This window comes from Pseudophryne corroboree, chromosome 5 (assembly GCF_028390025.1).
Source record: "Pseudophryne corroboree isolate aPseCor3 chromosome 5, aPseCor3.hap2, whole genome shotgun sequence".
Taxonomy (NCBI): domain Eukaryota; kingdom Metazoa; phylum Chordata; class Amphibia; order Anura; family Myobatrachidae; genus Pseudophryne; species Pseudophryne corroboree.
This window is the reverse complement of record NC_086448.1, coordinates 719,811,097-719,830,797: the sequence shown is the minus strand read 5'-3', so window position 1 is coordinate 719,830,797 and position 19,701 is coordinate 719,811,097. Positions and strand designations below refer to the sequence as shown.

The 19,701-nt window shown below is 48.1% G+C and overlaps 1 protein-coding gene across 1 annotated transcript in view; it reads left to right on the top strand.

Annotated features, from left to right (window-relative positions):
- TMEM70 (transmembrane protein 70) overlaps positions 1-19,701 on the top strand; it is a 48,690-nt gene that overhangs the window by 9,315 nt on the left and 19,674 nt on the right. Inside the window, 1 exon segment of the mRNA XM_063923976.1 lies at positions 12,034-12,145. Within this exon segment, the coding sequence (XP_063780046.1) occupies positions 12,034-12,145 (112 nt within the window).

Below are 19,701 nucleotides of genomic sequence, written 5' to 3'. Positions count from 1 at the left end.
GGGTCTCGGCATTACAACTCTGCCGAGCAGCTACGTGGTCGGGGGAGAACACGTTTGTAAAATTTTACAAATTTGATACCCTGGCAAAGGAGGACCTGGAGTTCTCTCATTCGGTGCTGCAGAGTCATCCGCACTCTCCCGCCCGTTTGGGAGCTTTGGTATAATCCCCATGGTCCTTTCAGGAACCCCAGCATCCACTTAGGACGATAGAGAAAATAAGAATTTACTTACCGATAATTCTATTTCTCGGAGTCCGTAGTGGATGCTGGGCGCCCATCCCAAGTGCGGATTATCTGCAATACTTGTACATAGTTATTGTTAACTAATTCGGGTTATTGTTAAGGAGCCATCTTTAAGAGGCCCTTTCTGTTGTCATACTGTTAACTGGGTTTAGATCACAAGTTGTACGGTGTGATTGGTGTGGCTGGTATGAGTCTTACCCGGGATTCAAAATGCCTCCCTTATTGTGTATGCTCGTCCGGGCACAGTACCTAACTGGAGTCTGGAGGAGGGTCATAGGGGGAGGAGCCAGTGCACACCACCTGACCTAGTAAAGCTTTACTTTTTTGTGCCCTGTCTCCTGCGGAGCCGCTATTCCCCATGGTCCTTTCAGGAACCCCAGCATCCACTACGGACTCCGAGAAATAGAATTATCGGTAAGTAAATTCTTATTTTTGTGCCCGTCCGAGCAGGGTGCAATCTAGGTGGCTCTCCTAAAGAGCTGCTTTGAAAAAGTTTTTAGGTTTTTTATTTTCAGTGAGTCCTGCTGGCAACAGGCTCACTGCATCGAGGGACTTAGGGGAGAGAAGTGAACTCACCTGCGTGCAGGATGGATTGGCTTCTTAGGCTACTGGACACCATTAGCTCCAGAGGGAGTCGGAACACAGGTCTCACCCTGGGGTTCGTCCCGGAGCCGCGCCGCCGACCCCCCTTGCAGATGCCGAAGATGGAAGAGGTCCAGATGCAGGCGGCAGAAGACTTTTCAGTCTTCCTGAGGTAGCGCACAGCACTGCAGCTGTGCGCCATTGTTGTCAGCACACTTCACACAGCGGTCACGGAGGGTGCAGGGCGCTGGGGGGGCGCCCTGGGCAGCAATGTATAATACCTTTTTTATGGCTAAAAATACATCACATATAGCCCCTGGGGGCTATATGGATGTATTTAACCCCTGCCAGGTCTCAGAAAAACGGGAGAAGAAGCCCGCCGAAAAGGGGGCGGGGCCTATTCTCCTCAGCACACAGCGCCATTTTCCCTCACAGAAATGCTGGTGGGAAGGCTCCCAGGCTCTCCCCTGCACTGCACTACAGAAACAGGGTTAAAACAGAGAGGGGGGGCACTGATTTGGCGATATGACTACATATATTAAAATGCTATAAGGGAAAAGCACTTATATAAAGGTTGTCCCTGTATAATTATAGCGTTTTTGGTGTGTGCTGGCAAACTCTCCCTCTGTCTCCCCAAAGGGCTAGTGGGTCCTGTCCTCTATCAGAGCATTCCCTGTGTGTGTGCTGTGTGTCGGTACGTGTGTGTCGACATGTATGAGGACGATGTTGGGAGGCGGAGCAAATTGCCTGTAATGGTGATGTCACTCTCTAGGGAGTCGACACCGGAATAGATGGCTTATTTAAGGAATTACGTGATAATGTCAACACGCTGCAAGTCGATTGACGACATGAGACGGCCGGCAAACATATTAGTATCTGTCCAGGCGTCTAAAACACCGTCAGGGACGTTATAATGCCCATTTTACCTCAGTCGGTCGACACAGACACGGACACTGACTCCAGTGTCGACGGTGAAGAAACAAACGTATTTTCCTTTAGGGCCACACGTTACTTGTTAAGGGCAATGAAGGAGGTGTTACATATTTCTGATACTACAAGTACCACAAAAAAGGGTATTATGTGGGGTGTGGAAAAACTACCTATAGTTTTTCCTGAATCAGATAAATTAAATGAAGTGTGTGATGAGGCGCGGGGTTCCCCCGATAGAAAATTATTGGCGGTATACCCTTTCCCGCCAGAAGTTAGGGCGCGTTGGGAAACACCCCTTAGGGTGGATAAGGCGTTCACACGCTTATCAAAACAAGTGGCGGTACCGTCTCCAGATACGGCCGCCCTCAAGGAGCCAGCTGATAGGAGGCTGGAAAATATCCTAAAAAGTATATACACACATACTGGTGTTATACTGCGACCAGCGATCGCCTCAGCCTGGATGTGCAGCGCGGGGGTGGCTTGGTCGGATTCCCTGACTGAAAATATTGATACCCTTGACAGGGACAGTATTTTATTTACTATAGAGCATTTAAAGAATGCATTTCTATATATGCGAGATGCACAGAGGGATATTTGCACTCTGGCATCAAGAGTAAGTGCGATGTCCATATCTGCCAAAAGATGTTTATGGACACGACAGTGGTCAGGTGATGCAGATTCCAAACGACACAAAGATGTATTGCCGTATAAAGGGGAGGAGTTATTTGGGGTCGGTCCATCGGACCTGGTGGCCACGGCAACTGCTGGGAAATCCACCGTTTTTTACCCTAAGTCACATCTATGCAGAAAAAGACACCGTCTTTTCAGCCTCAGTCCTTTCGTCCCCATAAGCATATCTGCCCAGGGATAGAGGAAAGGGAAGAAGACTGCAGCAGGCAGCCCATTCCCAGGAACAGAAGCCTTCCACCGCTTCTGCCAAGGTCTCAGCATGACGCTGGAGCCGTACAGAACCCCTGGATCCTACAAGTAGTATCCCAGGGGTACAGATTGGAAAGTCGAGACGTTTCCCCTCGCAGGTTCCTGAAGTCTGCTTTCCCAACGTCTCCCTCCGACAGGGAGCCAGTATTGGAAACAATTCACAAGCTGTATTCCCAGCAGGTGATAATCAAAGTACCCCTCCTACAACAAGGAAAGGGGTATTATTCCACACTATATTGTGGTACTGAAACCAGAAGGCTCGGTGAGACCTATTCTAAATCTGAAATATTTGAACACTTACAAAGGTTCAAATCAAGATGGAGTCACTCAGAGCAGTGATAGCGAACCAGGAAGAAGGGGACTATATGGTGTCCCGGGACATCAGGGATGCTTACCTCCATGTCCCAATTTGCCCTTCTCACCAAGGGTATCTCAGGTTCGTGGTACAGAACTGTCACTATCAGTTTCAGACGCTGCCGTTTGGATTGTCCACGGCACTCCGGGTCTTTACCAAGGTAATGCCCGAAATGATGATTCTTCTTCGAAGAAAATGGACGACCTCCTGATAAGAGCAAGGTCCAGAGAACAGTTGGAGGTCGGAGTAGCACTATCTCAAGTAGTTCTACGACAGCACGGGTGGATTCTAAATATTCCAAAACCGCAGTTGTTTCCGACGACACGTCTGCTGTTCCTAGGGATGATTCTGGACACAGTCCAGAAAAAGGTGTTTCTCCCGGAGGAGAAAGCCAGGGAGTTATCCGAGCTAGTCAGGAACCTCCTAAAACCAGGAAAAGTGTCAGTGCATCATTGCACAAGAGTCCTGGGAAAAATGGTGGCTTATTACGAAGCGATTCCATTCGGCAGATTCCACGCAAGAACTTTTCAGTGGTATCTGCTGGACAAATGGTCCGGATCGCATCTTCAGATGCATCGGCGGATAACCCTATCTCCAAGGACAAGGGTGTCTCTCCTGTGGTGGTTACAGAGTGCTCATCTTCTAGAGGGCCGCAGATTCGGCATTCAGGATTGGATGCTGGTGACCACGGAGGCCAGCCTGAGAGGCTGGGGAGCAGTCACACAGGGAAAAAATTTCCAGGGAGTGTGATCAAGTCTGGAGACTTTTCTCCACATAAATATACTGGAGCTAAGGGCAATTTATGATGCTCTAAGCTTAGCAAGACCCCTGCTTCAAGGTCAGCCGGTATTGATCCAGTGGGACAACATCACGGCAGTCGCCCACGTAAACAGACAGGGCGGCACAAGAAGCAGGAGGGCAATGGCAAAAACTGCAAGGATTTTTCGCTGGGCAGAAAATCATGAGATAGCACTGTCAGCAGTGTTCATTCCGGGAGTGGACAACTGGGAAGCAGACTTCCTCAGCAGGCACGACCTCCACCCGGGAGAGTGGGGACTTCATCGGGAAGTTTTCCACATGATTGTGAACCGTTGGGAAAGACCAAAGGTGTACATGATGGCGTCCAGCCTGAACAAAAAACTGGACAGGTATTGCGCCAGGTCAAGAGACTTTCAGGCAATAGCTGTGGACGTTCTGGTAACACCGTGGGCGTACCAGTCGGTGTATGTGTTTCCTCCTCTGCTTCTCATACCCAAGGTATTGAGAATTATAAGACGTAGAGGAGTAAGAACTATACTCGTGGCTCCGGATTGGCCAAGAAGGACTTGGTACCCGGAACTTCAAGAGATACTCACAGAGGACTCATGACCTCTGCCGCTAAGAAGGGACTTGCTTCAGCACGTACCATGTCTGTTCCAAGACTTACCGCGGCTGCGTTTGACGGCATGGCGGTTGAACGCCGGATCCTAAGGGAAAAAGGCATTCCGGAAGAGGTCTTTCCTACCATGGTCAAAGCCAGGAAGGACGTGACCGCACAACATTATCACCACATGTGGCGAAAATATGTTGCGTGGTGTGAGGCCAGGAAGGCTCCACGAAGAAATTTCAACTCGGTCGATTCCTGCATTTCCTGCAAACAGGAGTGTCTATGGACCTCAGATTGGGGTCCATTAAGGTTCAAATTTCGGCCCTGTCGATTTTCTTCCAGAAAGAATTGGCTTCAGTTTCTGAAGTCCAGAAGTTTGTCAAGGGAGTACTGCATATACAACCCCCTTTTGTGCCTCCAGTGGCACTGTGGGATCTCAACGTAGTGCTGGGATTCCTCAAATCACATTGGTTTAAACCGCTCAAATCTGTGGATTTGAAATATCTCACATGGAAAGTGACCATGATGTTGGCCCTGGCCTCGGCCAGGCGAGTGTCAGAATTGGCGGCTTTGTCTCACAAAAGCCCATATCTGATTGTCCATTCGGACAGGGCAGAGCTGCGGACTCGTCCCCAGTTTCTCCCTAAGGTGGTGTCAGCGTTTCACCTGAACCAGCTAATTGTGGTACCTGCGGCTACTAGGGACTTGGAGGACTCCAAGTTGCTAGATGTTGTCAGGGCCCTGAAAATATCGGTTTCCAGGACGGCTGGAGTCAGGAAAACTGACTTGCTGTTATCCTGTATGCACCCAACAAACTGGGTGCTCTTGCTTCTAAGCAGACGATTGCTAGTTGGATGTGTAGTACAATTCAGCTTGCACATTATGTGGCAGGCCTGCCACAGCCAAAATATGTAAATGCCCATTCCACAAGGAAGGTGGGCTCATCCTGGGCGGCTGCCCGAGGGGTCTCGGCATTACAACTCTGCCGAGCAACTACGTGGTCGGGGGGAGAACACGTTTGTAAAATTCTACAAATTTGATACCCTGGCTAAAGAGGACCTGGAGTTCTCTCATTCGGTGCTACAGAGTCATCCGCACTCTCCCGCCCGTTTGGGAGCTTTGGTATAATCCCCATGGTCCTGACGGAGTCCCCAGCATCCACTAGGACGTTAGAGAAAATAAGATTTTACTTACCGATAAATCTATTTCTCGTAGTCCGTAGTGGATGCTGGGCGCCCATCCCAAGTGCGGATTGTCTGCAATACTTGTACAAAGTTATTGTTACAAAAAAAAAAATAAAAATCGGGTTGTTATTGTTGTGAGCCGTCTGTTCAGAGGCTCCTACGTTGTCATACTGTTAACTGGGTTCAGATCACGAGTTATACGGTGTGATTGGTGTGGCTGGTATGAGTCTTACCCGGGATTCAAAATCCTTCCTTATTGTGTACGCTCGTCCGGGCACAGTATCCTAACTGAGGCTTGGAGGAGGGTCATAGGGGGAGGAGCCAGTGCACACCACCTGATCCTAAAGCTTTATTTTTGTGCCCTGTCTCCTGCGGAGCCGCTAATCCCCATGGTCCTGACGGAGTCCCCAGCATCCACTACGGACTACGAGAAATAGATTTATCGGTAAGTAAAATCTTATTTTTGGGGTGAAAAAGTAAAAAGTCATGGAAATTGGGGTTCAAGGTATGGGACAGGTATATTGGGGTGCTTTATGAGTGGGACAGGTGTTTTTTAGGCTTGCAGATGGGAGTAATCGGTCTGTTTCCACTTTTTTTTAAAGTATCCTAAAATGACCCAAATATATACTTATACCCATTTTCATGTACCCAAAATTTAATGAGAGCATTTATTTTGCTCAAAAAAAATTGCTTTCTATAATTTTTTTGCATTTTTAAAAAAATGCATATAACAGCCATTTCACACAATTTAAGTCCCCAAAAACGCTCTAATGTGATCTCTAACACACTTTTTTTTCTGTTTTCCTATGTTAGTTTAGCATTTTTTGGGGTACAGGCCGATTTCCCCATTTTCACCTGCACTTTTCATTGCAAGAATTTTCACGTGAAACCCGGTCGGAATTGAATAGGTCGAAAAACGGAGCGTTTTCGCGGCAATTTTCGGCCGATTGCCGCAAAAAATTTTCGGGCGCGAATTTGCGGATAATTGAATATCCCCCATAGTGTTAATCCCTGCATTATATAGCGCTCTGGTGTGTGCTGGCATACTCTCTCTCTGTCTCCCCAAAGGACTTTGTGGGGTCCTGTCCTCAGTCAGAGCATTCCCTGTGTGTGTGCTGTGTGTCGGTACGGCTGTGTCGACATGTGGGATGAGGAAGGTTGGAGGTGGAGCAGAGGCCGATAAATGGGATGTCGCCCCCTGTGGGGCCGACACCAGAGTGGATGGAAGGTGGAAGGTATTAACCGACAATGTCAACTCCTTACATAGAAGGCTGGATGACGTAAAACAGCTGTGGGACAGCCGGCTTCTCAGCCCGCGCCTGCCCAGGCGTCTCAAAGGCCATCAGTGGCTCAAAAAAGCGCCCGTTACCTCAGATGGCAGACACAGATGTCGACACGGAGTCTGACTCCAGTGTCGACGAGGTTGAGACATATACACAATCCACTAGGAACATCCGTTACATCATCTCGGAAATGAAAAATGTGTTACGCATTTCTGACATGAACCCAAGTACCACATAAAAGGGGTTTTTATTTTTGGGGAGAAAAAGCAGCCAGTGTTTTGTTCCCCCATCAGATGAATGAATGAAGTGTGTAAAGTAGCGTGGGTTCCCCCGATAAGAAACTGGTAATTTCTAAAAAGTTACCGATGGCGTACCCTTTCCCGCCAGAGGATAAGTCACGCTGGGAGATATCCCTTAGGGTGGATAAGGCGCTCACACGTTTGTCAAAAAGGTGGCACTGCCGTCTTAGGATACGGCCACCTTGAAGGAGCCTGCTGATAAAAAGCAGGAGGCTATCCTGAAGTCTGTATATACACACTCAGGTTATATACTGAGACCGGCAATTGCCTCAGCATAAATAGTGCTGCTGCAGCATGGTCTGATACCCAGTCAGATAATATTAATACTCTAAGACATAATAGTTGCTAACATAGAGCATATAAAAGACGTTGTCTTAGATATAAAGGATGCACAGAGGGATATTTGCCGACTGGCATCCAGAATTAATGCAATGTCCATTCTGCCAGGAAGGTATTAGAAACCCGGCAGTGGACAGGTGATGCTGCCTATAAAAGGCACATGGTGATTCTGCCTTATAAGGGTGAGGAATTGTTTGGGGATGGTCTCTGGGACCTCGTATCCACAGCAACAGCTGGGAAGAAAATTTTTTACCTCGGGTTTCCTCACAGCCTAAGAAAGCACTGTATTTTCAGGTACAGTCCTTTCGGCTTCAGAAAAGCAAGCGGGTCAAAGGCGCTTCCTTTTCTGCACAGAGACAAGGGAAGAAGGAAAAAGCTGCACCAGCAGCCAGTTCCCAGGATCAAAAATCTTCCCCTGCTTCCTCTGAGTCCACCGCATGACGTTGGGGCTCCACAGGTGGAGACAGGTGCGGTAGGGGCGCGTCTCGGGAACTTCAGGGACCAGTGGGCTTGCCCACAGGTGGATCCCTAGGTTCTGCAAATAGTATCACAGGGATACAGGCTGGAGTTCGAGGCGACTCCCCCTCGCCGTTACCTCACATCAGCCTTGCCTGCTGCCCTCGGAGAAAGGTAGTACTGGCGGCAATTCACAAGCTGTACTTCCAGCAGGTGAAATCAAGGTACCCCTCCTTCAACAAGGCCGGGGTTACTATTCCAAACTGTTGTGGTATCGAAACCAGACGGTTCGGTGAGACCCATTCTAAAATTGAAAGCCTTGAACACTTATATACGAAGGTTCAAGTTCAAAATGGAATCGCTCAGGGCGATTATTGCAAGCCTGGAGAATTTCATGGTATCACTGGACATCAAGGATGCTTACCTGCATGTCCCTATTTACCCTCTTCACCAGGAGTACCTCAAAATTGTGGTACAGGATTGTCATTACCAATTGCAGATGTTGCCGTTGGTCTGTCCCCGGCACCGAGGTATTTACCAAGGTAATGGCCGAAATAATTATCCCGTACTTGGACGATCTCCTTATAAAGGCGAGGTCCAGGGAGCAGTTGTTCGGCGGAGTAGCACTATCTCGGGAAGTGCTACAACAGCACGGCTGGATTCTGAATATTCCAAGGTCGCAGCTGGTTCCTACGACGCGTCTACTGTTCCTTGGTATGGTTCTGGACACAGAAATGGATAAAAAGGGTTTCTCCCGGAGGAGAAGTCCAAGGAGTTGTCGTCTCTAGACAGAGACCTCCTAATACGTATACAGGTGTCGGTGCATCAATGCACGCGAGCCCTGGGAAGGATGGTAGCTTCTTACAAAGAAATTCCATTCGCCAGGTCCCATGCAAGGATTTTCCTGTGGGATCTGTTGGACAAGTGGTCCGGGTCGCATCTTCAGATGCATTGGCGGATAACCCTGTCTCCAAGGGCCAGGGTGTCGCGGTTGTGGTGGCTGCAGAGTGCTCATCTTCTAGGGGGCCGCAGATTCGGCATACAGGACTGGGTCCTGGTGACCACGGATGCCAGCCTTCGAGGCTGGGGGGCAGTCACACAGGGAAGAAACTTCCAAGGCTATGGAAAAGTCAGGAGACTTCCCTACACATAAATATTCTGGAACTAAGGGCCATTTACAATGCCCTAAGTCAGACTAGACCCCTGCTTCAACACCGGCCGGTGCTGATCCAGTCAGACAACATCACGGCGGTCGCTCATGTAAACCGACAGGGCGGCACAAGAAGCAGGATGGCGATGGCAGAAGCCACAAGGATTCTCCGATGGGCGGAAAATCATGTGTTAGCACTGTCAGCAGTGTTCATTCCCGGAGTGGACAACTGAGAAGCAGACTTTCTCAGAAGACACGACCTCCACCCGGGAGAGTGGGGACTTCATCCAGAAGTTTTCCAAATGATTGTACACCGTTGGGAAAGGCCACAGGTGGACATGATGGCGTCCCGCCTCAACAAACAGCTACAAAGATATTGCGCCAGGTCAAGGGACCCTCAGGCGATAGCTGTGGACGCTCTGGTAACACCGTGGGTGTACTAGTCGGTGTATGTGTTCCCTTCTCTGCCTCTCTTACCCAGGGTAATGAGAATAATAAGAAGGAGAGGAGTAAGAACTATACTCATTGTTCCGGGTTGGCCAAGAAGAGCTTGGTAACCAGAACTCCAAGAAATGATCTCAGAGGACCCATGGCCTCTGCCGCTCAGACAGGACCTGCTGCAGCAGGGGGCCTGTCTGTTCCAAGATGTACCGCGGCTGCGTTTGACGGCATGGCGGTTGAACGCCGGACCCTGAAGGAAAAGGGCATTCCGGAGGAAGTTATCCCTACGCTATTTAAAGCTAGGAAAGAAGTGAACGCAAACCATTATCACCGCATATGGTGGAAATATGTTGCGTGCTGTGAGGCCAGGAAGGCCCCAAAGGAGAGATTTCAGCTAGGTCGATTTCTGCACTTCCTACAGTCAGAGGTGACTATGGGCCTAAAATTGGGTACCATGAAGGTCCAGATTTCGGCTCTATCGATTTTCTTCCAAAATAGAACTGGCTTCACTGCCTGAAGTTCGGACTTTTGTTAAGGGAATGCTGCATAGTCAGCCCCCGTTTGTGCCTCAAGTGGCACCGTGGGATCTCAACGTGGTGTTGGATTTCCTGAAGTCGCATTGGGTTGAGCCACTTAAATCCGTGGAGCTACAATACCTCACGTGGAAAGTGGTCATGCTGTGGGCCGTGGCATCGGCCAGGCGTGTATCAGAATTGGCGGCTTTGTCATACAAAAGCCCTTATCTGTATTTTATATGGATAAGGCGGAATTGAGGACTCGTTCCCAATTCCTTCATAAGGTGGTATCAGTTTTCATGTGAACCAACCTATTGTGGTGCCTGCGGCTACTTGGGACTTGGAGGATTCCAAGTTACTGGACGTAGTCAGGGCCCTGAAAAGTATATGTTTCCAGGACGGCTGGAGTCAGAAAAACTGACTCGCTGTTTATCCTGTATGCACCCAACAAACTGGGTGCTCCTGCTTCTAAGCAGACTATTGCTCGCTGGATCTGTAGCACGATTCAACTTGCACATGCTGCGGCTGGACTGCCGCACCCTAAATCTGTAAAAGCCTATTTCACGAGGAAAGTGGGCTCTTCTTGGGCGGCTGCCCGAGGGGTCTCGGCTTTACAACTTTGCCGAGCTGTTACTTGGTCGGGTTCAAACATTTTTGCAACAGTCTACAAGTTTGATACCCTGGCTGAGGAGGACCTAGAGTTTGCTCATTCGGTGCTGCAGAGTCATCCGCACTCTCCCGCCCGTTTGGGAGCTTTGGTATAATCCCCATGGTCCTTACGGAGTCCCAGCATCCACTTAGGACGTCAGAGAAAATAAGATTTTACTCACCGGTAAATCTATTTCTCGTAGTCCGTAGTGGATGCTGGGCGCCCATCCCAAGTGCGGATTGTCTGCAATACTTGTTTATAGTTATTGCCTAACTAAAGGGTTATTGTTGAGCCATCTGTTGAGAGGCTCAGTTATATTTCATACTGTTAACTGGGTATAGTATCACGAGTTATACGGTGTGATTGGTGTGGCTGGTATGAGTCTTACCCGGGATTCAAAATCCTTCCTATTTGTGTCAGCTCTTCCGGGCACAGTATCCTAGCTGAGGTCTGGAGGAGGGTCTTAGTGGGAGGAGCCAGTGCACACCAGGTAGTCCTAAAGCTTTCTTTAGTTGTGCCCAGTCTCCTGCGGAGCCGCTAATCCCCATGGTCCTTACGGAGTCCCAGCATCCACTACGGACTACGAGAAATAGATTTACCGGTGAGTAAAATCTTATTTTTAAACCTCAGTGTTGGTGATTTAATGCACCTGAACCGTCATTTTGAGGGCAGGAAAAAGAACACCTGGTGGTGCGGATGATTACAATCTTTAACAGTGCATTTCCTTTCCTTAGGCAACTTTTAGCATAAATGTCCTCAATAGAAGTTAAATTAGTACCAACAATATAATCAGCCGATCTGACTTTCCTCTCCAAAAGCCTATGATCTACTGTAGAGCTGTTCCCATACCAAATTGGGATGCAGTAGGTTAACACCATGTCAGTAACACAGTGATAAAAGTTCCCCAATGTATTTGCCCATTTTTCTCCCACAATTTCCTAAGGAAATATAAAGTAGGTGCTATTGTGTTTTTTTTCAAATGCTTGTGAAATCCAAGAATTTAAAAAGAGAGATGACCCCAAAATGTGTTTTATTGTGTATGTACTCCCCAGCTGGAAAACCTGTAGCGGTTTTACCACACGTATAGCTGATAATTTTCCATCTCCATGTACTTTCCTGTGGTCCAGGTCCTGCATACTAGTGCATGAGGTTCTACCTGCCATTGCAATATTTGCCGCGGCTTATTTTTCTAGGGATGGAGGACAGCCTCCATGTTGACATTAGGTTTTGTTGAGTTGTGCTGTTCATTAAATATTTTTGTATGTTTTAAATTTCACATCCTCCATTTGTTTCTCTCCTGTAGATAACTGTCCCTGACTTTAAGTCGTGTCGCTTTTTCTGCACGTCCGCTGCTTCCACAAACCAGGAACTGGGCAATTTGGTTTATACTGGAAATCTGGCCAGGGCAGTGCTTGGTATGTTCCTCATCTACATCCTTCCATTGAATAAGCTCTCAGACTTACTGTTGATTGCCGTCAGTTGCATTAAAGGAGGATTCCATTCTCCCAAAATATTTTTCTGCAGTGGGGTACACTGTGTTCCACAGGGAATACTTCGGGGTGTAGAGATGGATCTTGATCCAGATGACCAACAGGCTAATGCTTTAGACTGTCCCAGAATGCATTGCGGGGCCTCCTCTATAACCCCGCCTCCAGGTACTGTGAGCTCAGTTTTTAGAGTTGGTGCCTACATGAAGCAGGTCACTTAACAGGAGGCAGCCCTGAAAAAGCTTTTTAGAAGACTATGGGGTATATGCAATTCACGGCGAATCGCGGCAAATTATCGCCGTTTTTAAATTCGACACAATTCGACAGGTGAATTCCGGCAGGTGGCTGCCGGAATTCACCATATTCAATGAAAAATGGATTCGACAGTCCCGCGGGCGAAAATCGGCCGATTTGCCGGATTTTGCCGCGATTTAAAAAAACGGGAAAAAACGGGAAGAACCCGGAAAAAAAAATGGCGTGGGGTCCCCCCTCCAAAGCATAACCAGCCTCGGGCTCTTCGAGCTGGTCCTGGTTCTAAAAATGCGGGGAAAAATTGGGCATGGATCCCCCGTATTTTTAAAACCAGCACCGGGCTCTGCGCCTGGTGCTGGTGCAAAAAATACGGGGGACAAAATGAGCAGGGGTCCCCCGTATTTTTCACACCAGCATCGGGCTCCACTAGCTGGACAGATAATGCCACAGCCGGGGGTCACTTTTATACAGTGCCCTGCGGCCGTGGCATTAAATATCCAACTAGTCACCCCTGGCCGGGGTACCCTGGGGGAGTGGGGACCCCTTAAATCAAGGGGTCCCCCCCCCCCAGCCACCCAAGGGCCAGGGGTGAAGCCAGAGGCTGCCCCCCCCCCCCATCCAAAGGCTGCGGATGGGAGGCTGATAGCCTTGAGTAAAATGAAAAGAATATTGTTTTTTCCAGCAGTACTACAAGTCCCAGCAAGCCTCCCCCGCAAGCTGGTACTTGGAGAACCACAAGTACCAGCATGCGGGAGAAAAATGGGCCCGCTGGTACCTGTAGTACTACTGAAAAAAAAATACCCAAATAAAAACAGTACACAGACACCGTGACAAGTAAAACTTTATTACACACTGCCGACACACATATACTTACCTATGTTGACACGCCGACTGCCACGGTCTCCGACGATCCGGGGTACCTGTGAAAAAAATTATACTCACCTTCCAGCGTCCAGAGGTACATCCACGTCCAGAGATAATCCTCGTACTTGTTAAAAAAAACAAACCGAACACCCGTTCCATGCCGGACTGAAAGGGGTCCCATACTTTCACATGAGACCCCTTTCCCCCGAATGCCGGGACACCACGTGACTCCTGTCACTGAAGTCCCTTCAGCCAATCAGGAAGCGCTACTTCCGTGGCGCTCACCTGATTGGCTTGGCGCTGTCTGAGCTGTCAGACAGCGCATCGCAAAGCCGCTCCATTAGTTTCAATGGTGGGAACTTTGCCGTCAGCGGTGGGGTTACCCGCGGTCAGCCGCTGACCGGCGGGTGACCTCACCGCTAGCCGCTAAGTTCCCACCATTGAATATAATGGACGGAGCTGTGCGATGCGCTGTCTGAGTTCAGACAGCGCACAGCCAATCAGGTGAGCGCAACGAAGTTGCGCTTCCTGATTGGCTTTAGAGACCTTTGTGTGACAGCTGTCACTGACAGGTCTCATTCGGGGTAAGGGGTCTCATGTGTCAGCATGGGACCCCTTTCAGTCCGGTGGTCCGTGTGTCCGTTTTCTTTTTTTGCCAAGTCCGTGGATTTATCTCTGGACCATGGCTGAGGTGAGTATATTGATCTTTTCTTTTCAGGTATCCGTGGATTCTACATGGAGAAGAGGACCGATGTCGGCGTGTGAACATAGGTAAGTATGTATGTGTCGGCAGTGTGTAATAAAGTTTTACTTGTCACGGTGTCTGTGTACTGTTTTTATTTGGGTATTTTTTTTTCAGTAGTACTACAGGTACCAGCGGGCCCGTTTTTCTCCCGCATGCTGGTACTTGTGGTTCTCCAAGTACCAGCTTGCGGGGGAGGCTTGCTGGGACTTGTAGTACTGCTGGAAAAAACAATATTCTTTTCATTTTACTCAAGGCTATCAGCCTCCCATCCGCAGCCTTTGGATGGGGGGGACAGCCTCGGGCTTCACCCCTGGCCCTTGGGTGGCTGGGGGGGGGGGACCCCTTGATTTAAGGGGTCCCCACTCCCCCAGGGTACCCCGGCCAGGGGTGACTAGTTGGATATTTAATGCCACGGCCGCAGGGCACTGTATAAAAGTGACCCCCGGCTGTGGCATTATCTGTCCAGCTAGTGGAGCCCGATGCTGGTGTGAAAAATACGGGGGACCCCTGCTCGTTTTGTCCCCCGTATTTTTTGCACCAGGCGCAGAGCCCGGTGCTGGTTTTAAAAATACGGGGGATCCATGCCCAATTTTTCCCCGCATTTTTAGAACCAGGACCAGCTCGAAGAGCCCGAGGCTGGTTATGCTTTGGAGGGGGGACCCCACGCCATTTTTTATTTTTATTTTACCGTTCCAGCAATAAAAAAAAAATAATATTTTAAAAAATATATAAATAATACTTGTGCCTCCAAAAAAAAAAAAAAAAAAGTACCTAATCCCTTCTAATATAAATATATATGCTATTCCCAAAAAAAAAACACAAAAAAAAACATGTTTAAATTTTTTTTTATTGTTTTCACCCTCCAAAGTGTGGCGGATTGAAAATGACGAATTTACTGTCTAAAAGCACTGCTGTCGAATTTCCAAACTTGAATTGAATATGCTTTTGTCGAATTGCAGCACTTGTATCATTGCAGAAAAGTCGAATTTGCAAAAAGTCGAATTTCAAAAAGTCGAATTTTGAAAGTCCGTTTTTTTGACGGAAAGCACTGAATTGCATTGACGAATTTTTTTTTTGGGCGAAAATGACCCGAAATTCGACAATTTCGGGAATTCGACCGCAATTGCATATACCCCTATAAGGGCTGCAGCACTTCATATGTCAGTGTGACATACTGTGCTGCAGGTCCATCACCTCCCCAGTGGCGTCACATACTCCCGCTGGCTCTGTTCCCGGGTACTTGTGGCGGAGGCGCTGCGGTTCCTAGGCAAACCACCACAGACGCTCTCCTGGATCGCGTGGCTGCTACTAAGGGAGGAGGTAAGAGTGTCCCCCAGGTGGGATCCGCCAATAAATCGCTTTCCGGTCGCGGTTTAAGGAGACGAACTGCTACGCTGGCGTGGACACTGTGACAGAGCAGGGACCCCACTATTTCCACCAGGGCATGGGAGACCAGGCCGGATAGTAAAATATCCACTTTAATAAGGCTCCATAGTACCCAGTGATGAGGACCAGCATAGGGAAAAAGGCACTTGACCTGTAGCCCCTCCAGCAGATTCAGGCGCCATCTACTGCTGGTGTTCCCACCCTGGAGCTGCCTCACACTCTCCCTCACTCCCTGACTGAGACACTGGGCGCCATTTTCTAAAATAGATGCGACTGGTCTCCGGGACTGCAGGGCAGGGTCTCCTTTGTAGGCCCGCCTGTACATCAGCGCCGTGGTTTGGCAGCATTAGTTACCTGTGCCAGAATATATTGTACGAGTATCCTAATATATACATCTGGTCTCAGACCGCGCATTGTTAGATATAGATATATATATATATATATATATATATATATATATATATATATATATATATATATATATATATTTTATTAACCGTTTCTTATATAGTGCAGCATATTCCGTTGCGCTTTACAATTAGAACAACAGTAATAGAACAAAACTGGGTAAAAACAGACAGACATAGAGGTAGGAAGGCCCTGCTCGCAAGCTTACAATCTATAGGAAAATAGGCATAAATACACAAGGATAGATGCTATCTGATCCACCAGATTGCTAGGTTCTTAATGAGTTGTATGATGATACCCCGCAATGTTGGCCAAGTGTCAGGAGGGTGTGAGAGTAAAGAAAGACAAGATATGTGATGTTATCTGTACTGTACAGAGAGGATGTAATTAGATAGGGAAGCACTGAAGGTTATTTGGGTGGGTCTGGAAAATATATATAAAAACACACAATTCCCAAGTGCGCTGTACAGATTGTAAATACATATAGGATCCTCCAAAGAAATCCAAGAAATCTGTACACTGAAGAGCAGCAAATCCTGGGGTCCTAAAATAGATAACCCCTCACCAAAAGATCACCCAGAACAAAGGCCCACGGCCAATTAGTAAAGGAAAATGATTTAATATCATAAAATTTGCATATTAATAAAAATTTCTTTACAGACAAAAGTCATACAGAAAATTTGTAAAAATTCATGAGATATATCCAGTATATATTGATCATTTTAGACACTCCCTCACCTTAATAAGGTGTGAGCTCGAGAGGGAGTATCTTCACAGAATGATTAAACAGCTCATGACTGACAGAGTCTCCCGTAGTGCAAAATAAGGATACTTTTGTGTATATTATATTATGTGTGTGTGTGTGTGTGTGTGTGTGTATTCAAATAATAATCCAATGCAGTTTTATTGTCATGAAAATAATTATCTGCATTGCAAACGTGGCTATGTGTGCCTGTATCTACTATGTGATTTCACTGCGGTGTATTCCTGATATATCTATCACTGTATACTGTACCCTAGGGGACTAGGTGCGTCTGGGTCCATATATAGTGCGTCACAGTATTTACCTATTACGTGTATTCTACTGTGTACTTAGTCACATAATACCGGATTTATTCGCAGGTGTTGTGTACTGGGTACTCAGTCACATGCTAACGGATTTATTTGCAGGTATTGTACTCTGTCTGGCTTCATCGTACTAAACCGTTCTCTGTTGCATTTGTGTATAATGTTTAACATGGAGGCCAGTAAATCTGGGGACACTTCTGCACCTGCAGGGCATGCACAGCGGATTTACCTGAGGGGGAAGTTTTGTGTGATGGTCTGTGTGCTATGTCTCATACATCTCCCAGTCAGTCCGCAGCTCCTGTAATCAATCAGGAGCCAACCTGGGCTGCATTCTCAAACCTACTGGGTACTCTAGTTGAACGCTTTATGTCCCCTATAGGACCACCTGTAACATTACAGTCACTGATGTCCCCATGGTTACTCCGCTTTGGGCGGGAAAATTTTGCCTCACGGATTGTAGCGTATGACTCATTCCTTGGTCAGGCAAAACCCTGTTCCAGGTCACTCTCGTGTCTCTGGGTCATCTGAGCGGGCTGCTTCCCTCCTCTCTATCCAATAATCTCTCTGATATTTTATGTGAAGAGAGGCGGATCATGCTGTCCTGTCAGTCCCTATATTAGGTGTTCCTGACAAGGATTTTCCATTGCTAAATGATACCACTGCCCTGGTGGTTACTGGGTAACAAATAGTACAAATCACTGATAAGAGGATTCCCCTACTGTGGTTAAGCAAATTGATATGTTAACACGTCAGAGGTAATTAAAACTCTGTTACCACAATCTGACCATTAAGTGTACATCAGACAAGACCCCTGGTCTAATCCAGGGAAGGCATTCCCCTGTCTACAACGGACATTAGCTCGATATCCTCCCCCTGCAGAGTTATATAGCGAGTAAGTAATTCACTGCTAGTGAACTCATGTGTCACCCATCGGGTGTCGTCCACTCTGCCTCTCACCACTGTCTCCTCACTGTAGGAACCGACAGGTAAGCGTGTGGATGGATACCTGAAGTCTTACTCCCTTATCGGTGTTGTACATAGACCACGATTGCATCCTCTTGGGGCTGCAAAATAGATTGATGACTGGATCAGGCATTAGAGGAAGAGCTGCCCGAGGATATATCTGACAATGCCAGATATTCCCTGTCTCGCAATACCACCGCCACCTTTTTCTACACCAGGAGGCGTCCCCTGAGGCGGGTGTGTTGGCTGCCAAGGCGTGGAATACGTCTGTCCTGGCTCGCCATATTCTGTGATTGAGGTCATGGATGGTGGACCTGGACTCCAAAAGTCCTTGGAGGTATTCCCCTTTTACTGGGGACATCTTATTTGGGGAAGACCTAATTAAAAATTGGGTCTGAATTGGCGGCTACTGTGACTGCCTTTCTCCCAAATGCTACTCCTTCTGCACAGAAGGCAAAAAGTACCACTTTTCCCTGCTTTTGGCCTTAAGGGAAAGTGAAGGTCAGGCATACCCAAGATTGTCTCATGCTCCCAACAACCACTAAGCCCAAGGCATTACGTTCCTGGGCTGCTCGTCAGCCTGCTTCTCATGACAAGCCTGCTGCATGACGGGCAAGGCCTCCCCCTGGGGGATCCCAGGGTGAGGGGGGCGACTTCTATGATTCATCCAGGTCTGGTTAATAACCACTTCAGACGCATGGTTGCGAAAAATTGTGTCTCATGGATATGCAGTCTCTTCCCAGAGACGTCCCCCTCGCCAGTTCTGCACATCGGTTATCCCTTTGGATCCGTCAAAGGCGCAAGCTCTACTGATGGTTGTATGTTCCCTCCTGGATACAGGAGTGGTAGTGCCAGTACATCTGTCCCAGAGAGGCAGAGGATACTACTCGACCCTGTTTCTAGTCCCGAAACTTGATGGGTCTTTCCGGCTTATTCTCAACCTCAAATCACTGAACAAGTTTGTGAGAGTGTCCAAGTTCCGTATGGAAACACTGCGCTCAATTGTACTGGACCCGGAGACTATATGGTATCCCTGATTATACAAGATGCTTACCTGCATATGCCTATTGCCATATCGCATCAGCAATGTCTGCTGTTTGCTATTGGCAACCTTCACTATGCGTTCCAGGCTCTGCCGTTTGGACTGGCCATGGCCTCTCGGATCTTCACCAAGGTTATGGTCGTGATGGCGGCTCATCTCCGTAGCTAGGGAGTCAGGTTCCTGCCATATCTGGACGATTTGCTGATTCTGGCAAACTCCCATGATGTCCTCCTCGGTCATCTACAACTGATGGTAAACTTCCTACAAGTCCACGGGTGGCTTATCAACTGGAAGAAGTCCTCGCTGGTTCCTGCTCGGAGCATGGTGCCTCTGGGGGCATTACCAGACATACACAGTCAATGGCTGTTTGTGTCTCCAGAGAAGGTCCTGAAACTTCAGGACAGAATCAGATACTTCCTCTCTCGCCCAAGAGTGTCTGTACACTCAGTGATGCAAGTACTAGGCCTCATGGTGTCTGCTTTCGACATGGTAGAGTACGCTCAATTCCATTCCCGCCCTCTACAGAGGTTAATCATTTCCAAATGGGATGGCCTGCCTCATCGGATCAGATCTCACATGATCTCCTTGACTCCGGAGGTTCGCCTGTCACTGACCTGATGGCTACAGGACCAGCAGTTGAGCAGGAGCAGTCCCTTCTGGATCCCCAACTGGGTCCTACTGACTACGGACGCCAGTCTGAAGGTTTGGAACGTGGTGTTGGAGCAACACTCTTTCCAGAGTTGGGGGACCATGGAG